This window comes from Leptinotarsa decemlineata, unplaced genomic scaffold (genome assembly GCF_025532065.1).
Source record: "Leptinotarsa decemlineata unplaced genomic scaffold, Ldec_3_MD MMD2_tig00026330_RagTag_RagTag, whole genome shotgun sequence".
Lineage (NCBI taxonomy): Eukaryota > Metazoa > Arthropoda > Insecta > Coleoptera > Chrysomelidae > Leptinotarsa > Leptinotarsa decemlineata.
In genome coordinates, this window is record NW_027412690.1 from 5,953,465 (window position 1) to 5,967,288 (window position 13,824).

A 13,824-nucleotide genomic window follows, 5' to 3' on the forward strand; every position below is an offset into this window, starting at 1 on the left:
CGGTTAGAGGGGATTTTCGAAGGGATTGACGGTCCTTCAAATGTATATTTTCTGAATATAATAGATTATATCATATGCATAAAAGAGACACAAACAGACATTTTTACTTGCTTAAGTACCTGAATGTGTATATACGTGGCTAATGTGCGCATATTACATAGAACGTGACTTTTACAATTGCGATATCTCAGGAACGGTAATACTTACAGAAAAAATTATGGAGACCATTTCTGTAGAGAATTTTGAGATCTACAAATTTTTGTTTTTCATGGTAAAATAACGATCTTTACGAAAATTTAGCTCTGTCGCAATTTTTGTAAAATTCAATATTGTATTATGACCAGACTATACAGCTTTCAACAAGACGTCCAATTGACAAAATTGTTTCATCAGAATAGATGTTCTGTTCGGGCAACGTACCGCGCGCTTCGTCCATTTTACAGTCGCCATAGTCGTCCTACTAAAAGGACTATTTGCAATGTGGTGGATAAATTTGAGTCCACTGGTTCAGAAAACGACCGACCAACACCCGTACGCCGACGAAATACAGTAGATTTTACATCACTCACAAGACCTTTGCATCGTGACTTGAGCCTGCACCCGTACAGAATTCAACTGACCCAGGAACTGAAGGTGAATGACCATAGCTGAATGGTCTCTGCAGCAGTTGGCAACTGATCCCAATTTTCATCGAAAAATCATCTTCAGCGATGAGACCCATTTCTTAACAAACAAAATTGTCGAATTTGGGACCAACCCACATGAGGTCTAGGAGCGTCCAATGAATCCCGAAAAAGTCACAGGTTGGTGTGTATTTTGGGCTGGCGGCATCATTGGTCCGTATTTCTTTGATAACAAAGTTGGCCAGGCCATCATTGTCAACGGCGAGCACTACAGGTCAATGATTACCAACTTCTTTTGGCCTGAACTGTATGATATGGACACCAAAGATATGTGGTTTCAACAGGAAGGCACTACGTGCCATACAGCTCATGTCACATTGAATATTTTGCACAAGCGATTTGAGGGCATGGTCATTTAACTTGGAGGTGGTGTGAACTGGCCACCAAGATCGTACGATTTGACCGCGTTAGACTTTTTCTTGTGGAGTTCACTTAAGTCGCAGGTGTTTGCAAATGAGCCACAAATCATAGTGGTGCTCGAAGCCTACATAAGCCATGTCATCGCTCAAAGTCAGCCCGATTTATGCGCCTCTGCCAAACTCTAAACACCTGATTCAGTCCCCAGCGGGGCAGGCACAAAGTATATGCTCTGCTGTATGTATATGAGTATATGAGGCAGTCGGATAGTCAAGGTGCCAGATTCCCATCTTGATACCCGCGACAACCTTTCCATATAAGGATTTTGCACGTCAGCTACACCCGAAGGTGACTGCTCAGATTCAACCGTGCAGGGCTTTTTCGCCTCTGGTTTTTGTGAACCATCAATTAAGCGTTTGCTAACCTGCTCATGGTGGATTTGTTCCTCCACCTGAGACAGATTCTGCGTATGCCGCCCAAGCATTTGGTGCAAGGCGGTTTTATAAGGTATCCCGCTCTTGAGGAGATGACTCACGCTGTCCTTAAAAGTCCCACAAGTAGCTATGGAAAGAAGGTCAATAACGGCAGAGCCCCGCATTACTGTGACAAGGCGGTGCTACGACGAGAGGGCGCCCGTTATTTCGAACGTTCCGTAGAGACAGCTGATAGGCTCAGTGTCATTCATCCTCTCGGCACGGATACACTCACCTTAGGATTAAGCCATCATTAGGATGCCATTCATTTAGGGAATAACAGAACTACAAGTGATATCCAGCGGGGCTACGTGGAAGCAGGCATTTGATGGCCGGTTTGCTCAACCCCCACATCCCAAGCCGATGCACTCGACAAAAACAGCATGCACACTGGTTCGGGCAGTGAAAAATGAACAAGGAGAGTCAACCCGCCTTGTTTTTACTGGAATTTCATCCGAATACTAAACCGTTATTTTAACACCACGACAGGTGTTTCGATCACCAAGTGGAACCATAGATATCTCTTAAGTGCCCTAAATTAATTTCAAAATGTTGTCCTATCTACTGGTCCAAATGTATTTTACAATGTATCCTTATGTAATAGTCAGGGGAATCTGATGATTAAAATATTATTTCAACAAGCTATATCGTATATTATCAGGTACTAGTATACTATATTAGGAATAGATGCCTGTTGTTGTTAACTTAATAGTATACTAGAAAGCTTAATAATATACTATTAGGCGCTTAAGGAAAGACTCTATATTATAAAACACGTGTTGTGTTTTTGTTTAACTGTTTAGTGAAAATCTCACAATAAAGTGTCTCTTGAATACTCATAACTAGTGTTCGATTGACTTTGAAATCTTTGTACCACTCTTTGCCAAAAAAAATGTATAGATAATCTTCAGTGGAAATAGAGGCCAAAAATGTGCCATTCTGCAGCGTTTTTTATAATTTTTTCTGGCAACAGAACATATTTCCACCGTGAAAATATATTTCATCTTTTATTTTCTGATGCATTAATTCTTGTGGGATGAAGTTTTAGATTTTCACTTTATTAATTTCGAAAATCTACATACCAATATTCACGCCTGTATGAATTTACATGGTAATCAACCACCATGAAAGTAGCATTGAATATGATAGACCCATGAACTGTTATACAATTTGAAACTCAATTTTTCATTTGTTTTTGAAAGCCTATCAAAATTCAATTGTAATTGTAACTCTACCTAACTAATTTTCAAAATTGAGGCTGGAGATGAAATACGAGATTGAAATTGTAGAACTAGTACTGCTGCCATGTAGAATGTAACAACTCTCCACAAACGAAACTTTTGTTTCGCGAAACTCCCCAAAAACAAGTTTTTTCACATAAATTCCACTCAGGAAAAAAGTCTTTCTGATTTAACGTTTTTCAGATGAATAATGACAAACACAATTTTTTGCAATGAAACAGTCATTTTCTCCTATAAGAATTAAACTGGTGGAACTGGTATCGTTACTAAATAGTTTAATTCAATATATCAAATTTTCAAATGCTGGCCAAGAGTTATCCTTGAAAGTCGGTTCTATATTTCACGATGATAGTAACAAGAAGACTAATTCGTTTTTGCTTATGGTTGGGTATTGTGTTCACTTCAAAAAGCATAGTGGAATAACTGCATCACTGCGGAATACGACTTGCATGGTAAGATAATACTTTCCTTATTAGCATACTTGTGCATTTTGACAGATCAGCATTTTGGCTTTCATCATCATTTCAGCTTTCACCAATATCCTTTAAATGATATTTTTATTCGTTTTTCTTCACAGGGTCCACCGGGGCTGGATGGAATGAAAGTGAGTATAGAAGTTTTCTCCTACAAACTCTCTTAGAATTTGGTTCATATTCGCTGTCTTTAGAGGAGTTTTATTGATGTAGTGTTCTGCGTAGACGATATACTTTTTTGGTATATTCATACCATACATCTTTATATCCAAGAAATATAAGTCATAATTGAAATATAGATATGATTCATATATTTCAGACAGGTTGATCTCTATTGAGTCTCTATTTATAAAGGGTTTATTTCAAAATCAACTGCTTCTATTTTTTTGTCAGATTCCCAAATTTTTAATGCATGAAGATGAAAAACTAGAAAACCAAAATCCATCTTTCCTAAACATTTTGAACATATATCCAAATAAATATTACTGGAGTTTTTTCCCAAACCCAAATCGTTATTTTCAACACATCGACACCTGAATCTACCTCCTTTACACTTTGTGATGAAGGGGGAGGCCAGGATGGGCCAATTCAGACTGGAAAACTCACCGAACTACAAATGATCGGACCGAACAGAAATTTCGGAACATGTGGAGGAGCACATATTGAATATGTGCACGGACCACATGACACCGAAGTACACCTTTAACACAAACTTCATGGCCAAAATCATAAGCCGTGAAGAGTGGAATACCATTAGTCATCACGAAAACATGTTTGGAAAAAACACCTGGTATACAGATGGATCGAAGACCAAACATGGAACGGGAGCTGGAATATACCGAGGAGATAGAAATTTAAAGTACAGTTGTACGCTAGGACTATACATGTCCGTCTTTCAAGTGGAAGTATATGGTGTCTCGCAGTGGCAAGGCTTATTAAATTGAGACCTCAAAGAAATGAGCGGATCCATATTTTAACAGACAGCAAGAGCGCACTAGGGGCTCTGACAAACCCGAAGGTGACATCAAAACTGGTCTGGGAATGCCATGAAGAACTGAATGAACTTGCAAACAGGAACAAATTAACTTTGTACTGGGTGCCAGGGCATTCAGGAATCACAGGTAATGATAAAGATGATGAATGCGCTAGACGCGGATCATCAACTTAATATATAGGTCCTGAACCAGCTCTGAGGGTACCAAAATCATTGGCACGAAACCAGATTAGGACATGGACCAATAAGAAGCACACAGAGTACTGGACAAAAGTACCTGGCAACAAACACAGTAGAACCTTCATTAGGGAACTGTCCGAGAAAAGAATTGCAGAACTACTTCAATATAGTAGGGATCGGATCAGAATATTTACAGGGTTACTAACCGGTCATTGTCTGCTTAGAGGACACCTGAATGAACGGAGACCTCAGCTGCTAATTATGCAACGAAGGGATAGAAACAGCTCTACACATCTTATGCGAATGTGAGGCACTGAATCACAGGAGGCAGGCAATATTTGGACGTACAAAATTACGTCCAGAATAATAAGACGAACATATGGAACATATGGAATGGGTGGCATGAGAAGATGGAAGAATAAACGCAATAAGTCCAAAAGGCTGCAGTGTTTTCTGGAGACTTAGACTAAATGGACAAGTCAGACAGCTCCGAAAGGACCAAAAAAACACCTCGACACGTGTGTCGATCACCAAGTGATCATCTTTAAGAGATCATCTTCATCTTGAAGATGATCACTTGGTGATCGAAACATCTTGTCGAAGTGTTGGAAATAACTATTTGGTGTTGGGAAAAAACTCGAATAATACTCATTACTACACCAAACGTTCCAAACAGTGCATCACAAATATATCCAAATCTATTTTTCATGTATGTTCATCAGAAAATAATTAAAAATGTTTCCTTTCCACAACATTTTTTTTCTGACTGTGATATTTTGCCCCATTGAAAAGTTAAGATGGGAGGGTACATTTATGTTCACACTGTAATTTATACAGTGACACCACTACAGTCCGCACCATGATTTTTTTATCAGATATAATCAAAATTTGACTTTGCAGTAACTGTAAAAAATTACTGAACTTGAGCCATTTAAGTTGTCACTTGATATTCTGGATATGTCAAATTTGACATTATCCGAAGAGATTAAAAAAAATTGGGTTATACCTATCTGGAATTTTCCAAAAGTGCCTCAGAAAAAAGTGTTTCAGTTTTCAATTGACCACTTTTCCACCTAATTTCAACTCCCTACTGTCACTTCGAATTTTTCCAATTAATTTCATTGTTTGGAACTTTTACTACATACGATATCTTATTTATAAAATACTTTTGTTGTTATTAAAAAAAAGAATGCGCCTCTGAAAATTCGTTTTTTCATTATGCAAAGTTCTTCTAATCTCCTCAGCTCAATCAGTTTGATTGACTGACAAATTCAATTCAATAGTTCCTTTGCTTATGATTTAGATCATAAATAGGTACACAAAAAGAGAATACAAAATTGCATATATTGAAAAACAGTAAGATATTGAAATTATAATATGAGTACAAATAAATGAACACACTCAGAAACACATAGTGATAACAATGGACTCAGAAATGAAATCTCTAAAACATCAGATGATCTTGTGGGTCTGGTGTTACGTTTCAGCAAAATTAAATAGGCCCTTGTTCCTCAGAGTGACCCTGATATAATGCACTTGGATTATTTGTGGAGATTCGTGAAATCTAAACTATACATAACTGAGCTGCAGTCTATTCGAGAGCTCCTAATCCTAATGAATTCATAAATTCATTATTATCAAGAAGTAGATGATAAACGTTCGAAAAATTCATAAACTGGAGTGGAAAAGTAGGGTTTTTTTAAACTTATATGAGACTGCTAATAACTCATGAATGGCTTATCCGATTTCCAAAAACAAAAATGTGTCGGATAGACCGATGAAATACCTAATAGGTATCATAGGATCCCCCTTCCTGTTTAAAAAACTAGTAAAAAATTGACGACGACCATTGTCTTCCGTCAGAACAATCACGAAAAATACAATAATCTTTTCCGACACGTTTTTCACCAAACGAGTTGGCGTCTTTGTTTCTCACCATCACCTGAAGACGCCAAGTTGGTTGGTGAGACGCGCGTTGATAAAAGTATTGCATTTCTGATGTTTGGGAAAAGTGTTCGTTTTTGGAATCATACGTCAAATATCTTTTTTTCCTATCAATAAAGTACCAAAAATGATGTCTATTTGCGTAAATTTTGATCTTGTCCCTTTCAACAACATGTATATTGAATTATTATTTCACTAAAAATTAATTTATGTCTCACTCCACAATAGTTTCATTGGTAGATGAAGTTTCACCTTTCTGCAATGTAGAAAGTATAATTATATCTATATTTGCTCATGAGAGTACCCATACTTCAGTAAGCTATACAAAATATAAAAATATGTAGACTCAGTAGAGGATCTGAGCGGGATTTGAAAGTCCTTAGATTCGCGATGGTCAATATCTCGCTGAACTGAGGGATAACCTGATAATCATCTAATTTCCTGATGCTGCTAACCAGATGAGCGAAACACACGTCGAAGGAAAGGGACCGAGTTCTAGTGTTTGGAACAAGTGTTTACATTAGAATCATTCTCTGTTTGAAAATTTTTTCACACAATTTTTCATTCAACGAAAAATACCCTGTAATTTGATTTCACACTCAAACTGAACTCCTTCATTAGGGCGCCCAAGGCGAACCTGGAAGTAAAGGTGAAAGAGGGGATCCAGGACTTCCGGTGAGTTTATCGACTTTTCTATAATGATACTTCAAACTACTGAAATTGTTGACTGAAATTTGGAAATAAACAATCATGGTAGAAACGAATATCAATTTGCTTGAACAGAATGTATTTGACAGTAGTCAGAGTTTGAAATTTGAAATTATTTATAATTTAGTCCGGTCAATTTAGACATTCCCACCCAAATTCCCACCAAGCTAAAAATCAGCAAGATGGTTTAAAATATGATTGAAAATGAAATTTGAAAGTTCCCATTTCCCCTGCATGGAAAAATTTTCATTAAAGGTTAAAAGTCAAAAAAATGGTCGCGATTTTCAGCAAAACGGTAAGTTTTGTCATAAAAATACTCCAGACAAAAATTGTAGATTATAAAATTGTCTACAAAAAATGTATCAATACTTTTTTTTCTACGAGCCACCGTTTTTGAGAAATAACGATTGAAAAAGTTGTAATCGTCATAATATGCAAACTTTTCCACGCCACTTATGTGGTAGTGTTCTTGTTCTTCTTGTTCTTCTTCTTCTTGTTCTTCTTCATCTTAATCCTGAGTACATGGAAACTGCGTTAATAGCGATATATCGCATGTCGTCTCGTTGGAATCAAACGGATCCTCCACTGTTGGTGATTCAATATTAGAGCACGACCGGCCTTGACAATGTGTACATGCCAGAGAACAAAACAGTCCGGCATTTTTGCAACCACATTTAGCACTGTACCCCTTTTTACAGTTGCAAAAAATTGTGTTCAGCAGTTTTTTCGGCGCAGGTGGAATGAAAGTTTGTACTGGTTCTAATGAATTATTGATCAACCCAACCCCAGTCTGTAGAGTCTAGCTGATAACCAAGCTACATTTGAACTTGGTTATATACCCGAAAAAGATGTCGATGAGCAGCAACTGAGGTTGGAGGGAGACAAGGTAATTGTACTTGTTTTTTTACTTTTGGTATTTTCAACGAAACATGCATATCTATACTTATCTAAGCAGGTCATTTTTTTAATAGCTCCGCACATAGAAAGAAGAAAGCGAATGGCGTTAGTAATAATTTCTTGTCGAGTTGAATTACTATTTTCAAAAACTTCAGCACATTGAACTGAATTATGTTTTACAAACATTTTGAAAACTGTCATTTTACCCCATGCAGATGTCATTTTACATGATATTCTTATAGTTATAACTTATGTATATTTTATATTATAAGTGTAAGTTACAATAACCGATAGAAAATATTTAAGCATATATTACAACTACACATATGTATATACGTGGCGTACTTATGCATATTATGACGATTACAACTTTTACAACTTTTCGAATCGATATATCTCAAAAACGATGGCTCGTAGGAAAAAAGTATTGATACATTTTTATGATTTACAATTTTTGTCTCAAGTATTTTTATAATGAAACCGTTTTGCTGAAAATCAGGAAAAACTAATTTTTTGACATTTTACCTTTAATATATATTTTTCCATACAGGGGAAAGATGGGAAAATTCCGAATTTTATTTTCAATCATATTTCAAACACTCTCACTGATTTTCAGCTTGGTGGGAATTTAGGTAGCTTTACTCTTATTTTTTGGTCTAATTCAACCTGACTAAATTTTGATAATTGAGAATTATCGCTTTGGAAATCCTTAATTTCATGTATTTAACTTCACTTGATAACTCGTCCAATATAGCATGTGTTGCTAGTACAGTGCAGATATAATATACAACAGGTAAATATCTCGTTAAACTTTTATATCATTTGAATTGTGTAATGTAATAAAGTAATGAGTTTGAATCAATTTGAAACTCATTTTCTCAAAGATATTTTTCACTATCAACTCATTTTTTCCTTCCTTCAGAAGCTCTTTTTATATTTCAAGTACACTGACCCGTTATTTGTTAAAAAATACTGACACTATCCATAAATTGGATATTTTTGTATATTGATGAAGAAATAGAAAACCAATAAAGTTATACAATTTTCCAATATTGGCCACTGAGTTACCAATCGTCTTAATTGTTTTGAATTCGATGCTCACCAGGAACGAAGAATTTGAAAATGCTGACATAAATTTCTGGTTCATGTCAAATGAATTTCAAGAGCTAGAAATATCACTGGAAGAGTCTGATTGAGAGTCAAAGCAAGATGGCTGAAATTGTTGAAAATTATCACACACAAATATCACATCATGAATATATTAGTTCATTCATTTGTCCGATTCAATATTTTAATTGTTTGAATTTCCAAAATTTCACTACAATTTCTGTAATACATGTTACATATTTCACCTAACAGTTTTTTTCTAACACGTCACATGTTTTCATTCCAGGGTACTGACGGAATTCCTGGTCAAGAGGTACTAACAATTTAACCTAGAGCTAATATTAATAAAAAATATGGTGCATGTTTCAAATAATTGTATATAAAAGGAGGTATTATCTTCAGTATTTCTATATCTGTGTCGTTCAACATCTACTATTAAAGCGACACGTACATGTCAAATTTCGTTGATATTTGAGCATTTCTCCATTTCTTTAACAATAATAATGATGTACTGCTTTTATTTCTTGTTCAATTGTCGAGTTCATGATCAGTTCATATCACGACTTATTTTTTGTCCTCAATAATTGGTGAAAACATAATCAATACTACTAGTCAATTTGAGATTTCTTTCAGATTAATGCAGTTCATAACATTATAAATAAATCACTCTGTACGAATATGACGAATCTATCTCACTAATTCAAATTTTTGTAGGGTCCCAAAGGTGATAAAGGCTACAAAGGAGAATCGGTGAGTATATATCAGTATTACTATCAACTACAGGTTGTTATTCAGCAAACGTTCCAAGCGAGTCCAGTTTCTATGTTTGAAATATTTGCAAATGCCCAGAAAAATATATATTTCTTGATCAAAATATGGCAACCATATATCGTTCTTGTGATGCACTGTTTGGAACCTTTGGTGTAGCAATGAATATTACTTGAGTTTTTTGCTAACACCAAACCGTTGTTTTAACACCTCGACATGTGTTTCGATCACCAAGTGATTATCTTCAAGAGGAAGATCAAAAACTTGAAGAAGATGATCAGTTGGTGATAGAAACACGTGTCGAGGTGTTGAAACAAAAGTTTAGTGTTGGAAAAAACTCCAGTAATATTCACATATCGTAAATGATTCGTGAGAATAAATGTTCAATTTGTTTCCATCAATCTGATGATCATGAAAAAGTTTGTATCGATGGTTTTTCCAATTTTCTCCATACGATAGCTTATAATTGAAACATTTCATTCATTCATTCAAAACAAAATTCATCAATTTGCGTTTTTCCTTAACATTATTTATGAGGATATTTTGATTCAACGATAGAAATAAAACATTTCATAAGAATGAAGGATCATACACATTTTCATTTCATCAGAGAAAACAACTTCTAGTTGCACGTCTGTGCTTCTGCCGCTGATACAGGACCGAAAGGTCAGTATGCCAGCGTTCATTCTCAATTTCATTACCAGATATCATACCAAAATAATGCTCAGTATTAACTACTAGTCTATGGCTAAACTTCTCAGGTACAGGGCAAAATAGCACGCACATTATTTTTACCGAAGGGTCGCACCGCGCATAGCTGCAGTGCTGCGTCCTTCACTACCATACGAGACAGTTCGCACAAACCTTTTTGTAGCACATTTTGCTCGCCAACCATCATTTATGTCAAATTATTAGCAGACAACCCTATATTATCGTGTTCGCAATGAAATAGCGCATGTTTCAACGAGGGATTCATTCTTGAAATAGATGAGTGTAATTTGTTAGTATTGACTTCCCTGTTTATACCACTGAACCCAATAGTTATGCCGGGAAAAATAGCCAACCCAACATTGGCATATTCTGTAGACTTGATACTCTTGATTGATATGAAATTTGTTCAATGAACAAATGAGTATAAGGTTTGAAAACGTCATTTTTTAATTTTCAATTACTCATAGTGTGACCAACATTTATTTAAAATTGATTGTTTCCATGCCAAATTTCATATAAAAATAGTTTTCATGAGTTGAACTGAGGGGGTTCTTATTCAATTCGGATCTCAGACTAGATATTTTTCCAATCTTCTAGAATCTAGAAGGACAAGAATTTTGTCTCACACATAACTGTATTACTCAAGTTAATTCACGACGTTTCGATTGTTAGTATTCACAATCGTCTTCTGGTGATGACTGGACCGATTCCTCCTTGAGCTGACTATTTATAGGTCATTTGATTACTTTCACATATCTCTGCTTTCCTTTTTCCGCTTCACTGGTTTAGTGAGCAGGAGTTGGCCATTTTTCGCTTGATTATGGGTTTCCATATGTACGCTAGCTTGGCTGAATACATTGTTGGACAATATGTATGCGTCTTCTTTGAATTTCCTCCTGAACCAATGTTCCTCTTTGTGTATGATCTCAGCTTGGGACCATTCGATGTAATGTTGATGGGTCCAATAATGCTCTGCTATTCCTGATTTGCTGGTTTCCTCTCGCTGTGTGTGTTTCTTGTGCTCGGCAATGCGAACATACAATGGCCTCTTAGTTTCACCGATATAGAATGCTTAACTTTTTAATTTTTATTTTATTTATATTTTTTTTCAATTTGTTTCAGTTTTACTTGTATTTCACTTCACTATATTCAATCTCAGGTTTTTGCCTAATATAATTGTTTACCAGCTATTCATTTTTATTCTTCTTCTTTAATTTTTCAATTCTTCTTTTTAGTTATTTCAGGGATTTCAAATCATTTTATATAATATCAGACAATGGGAATCCGAACTAATGAAATTCACCAGTTCATCTATTCGAATTGTAATTTGTATTTTTTCTCTCTTAGGGTCCTTTAGGGAAGCGAGGAAGAAAGGGAGACAAAGGAGATAAAGGTGATCAAGGGGTTCCAGGGCTTGACGCCCCTTGTCCTCTTGGAGCTGATGGTCTCCCACTTCCTGGATGCGGATGGAGACCTCCGAAGGTAATTCAGAATAACTTTTCACTCTATGTGATATGCTGAATGTGCATTGTTTTGCGAAAAGAATTTTTCTGGAAAGATTTCATTAACAGATAGAAAAATGTTAACTTTCATCCAATAACTTTTTGAAATAAAAAATATCCAATTTTGGTGTTAGACACAGATGAATTTTTTTTCGAAATACACATGTTTTACGGAATATGGAAGATTGTGTATCTGAACTATATTGCTTATTGACCTGCTGCTTACTGTTGAAACTATAGAGCTTCACAAATGCCACAGTCTTTCAATAGTTTCATCATCAGTATACTAGGAATTGTAAAGATGCATCGTGGTGAAGCAATCTTTTGTTTCAAATCCTGCGCCAAATTCAAAGCCAGGATCACCCTGCTTCTTTTTTATAAAAGTCATTTTTTCATCGAAAAAATTTATATTCAATTTGATAACCGTCACAAACTACAAAAAGTGAATTCTGCAACAAAAGTTTCTTAGATAACTTTCCTTCTAATTAGTACCAATAGTTTCATTATCAGCTGGTTTCAATAGAGCTTTTTCACACAAACGGACTTTTCACAATTTTTCGCAATTTTTGAGACTAGTTGATGTTCATGAAAAATATACGTCTAATGTTTATCTTTCTTCTGTACCTTGTATATCTATTTTTATTATTAAAACACTTGAAGATGAATTTTGGCTTGTTACTCATCATTTGAAAATAAAAATGTGGAAAACATAAAAAGAAAGGAAGAAAAATATACAGGATATATAAATCATACACAGGAGTTTGTGCCAGATACAAGCTGAAAGAAAAAACCCTACTCAGACAAATTCTTACAAATGAACATTGAATTACACGAATAAAGGAATAATTTCGAAACATCTACTTCCATATGAACATTAAATAATACCTGTCTACAATAAAAACTCTGTGGAAAATTATGTATATAGTACACAAAGAATTCTTTAAGATGAAAACCAGAATAGAAAATTGTTTTGAAACAACTACTTTTTTATAAACATTGAATTACACGGTAATCACCCGTTACCATTTAGTTCGAACTGTAATTTTTTTAATTTGAAATAAATATCAATCATTGAAAAGCTAGACAAGATTATTCATGAAAGACTATTGATATGAAATGTCTCTCACATAAAACACTATCATCCCTAAATGGGTACTTCGAAGATATTCATCTCAACACCACATCATCACCGTTTTGGTTAGCGTTACACGATGAAACACTCATTACTTTTATTATATCACTAGTTGTTGCCCCGGCTTCGCCCGCATAGAATTTGGTGGTTGTAGTAGTAATCAGTACCATGTTGCTGTATCGCTGCTGTTCCAATGTTTTGACAGAATCAGAATCAACGAACTCAAGCGTGCGCAGCGTTATAGAACAGTGCTTTCAAAAAATTGTTTTACAGCCATCTAGTGGCGAGTTACAGAAAAATTGATAGCCTAAAAACCTTCTCTATGAAAAATCACTTATACATGTCAAGTTTCATCACGATCGGTTGAGCGATGTAGAAGTTTATCACTTACCAACCAACCAACCAACAAACATCCATTTTTATAAATAAATATCAATAATTGAAAAGCTTAACAAGATTATTCATGTAAGACTATTGATATGAAATGTCTCTCACATAAAACACCATCATCCTTAATTGGGTACTTCGAAGACATTTATCTCAACACCACATCATCACCGTTTTGGTTAGCGTTACACGATGAAACACTCATTACTTTTATTATATCACTAGTTGTTGCCCAAGGTTTCGCCCGCGTAGAATTTGGTGGTTGTA

At 35.3% G+C, this 13,824-nt stretch overlaps 1 protein-coding gene across 1 annotated transcript in view; it reads left to right on the top strand.

Annotated features, from left to right (window-relative positions):
- LOC111517305 (uncharacterized) overlaps nucleotides 1-13,824 on the top strand; it is a 633,122-nt gene that overhangs the window by 613,982 nt on the left and 5,316 nt on the right. Inside the window, 5 exon segments of the mRNA XM_023173418.2 lie at nucleotides 3,332-3,358; nucleotides 6,967-7,020; nucleotides 9,344-9,370; nucleotides 9,772-9,807; nucleotides 11,884-12,018. Of these exon segments, the coding sequence (XP_023029186.2) occupies nucleotides 3,332-3,358; nucleotides 6,967-7,020; nucleotides 9,344-9,370; nucleotides 9,772-9,807; nucleotides 11,884-12,018 (279 nt within the window).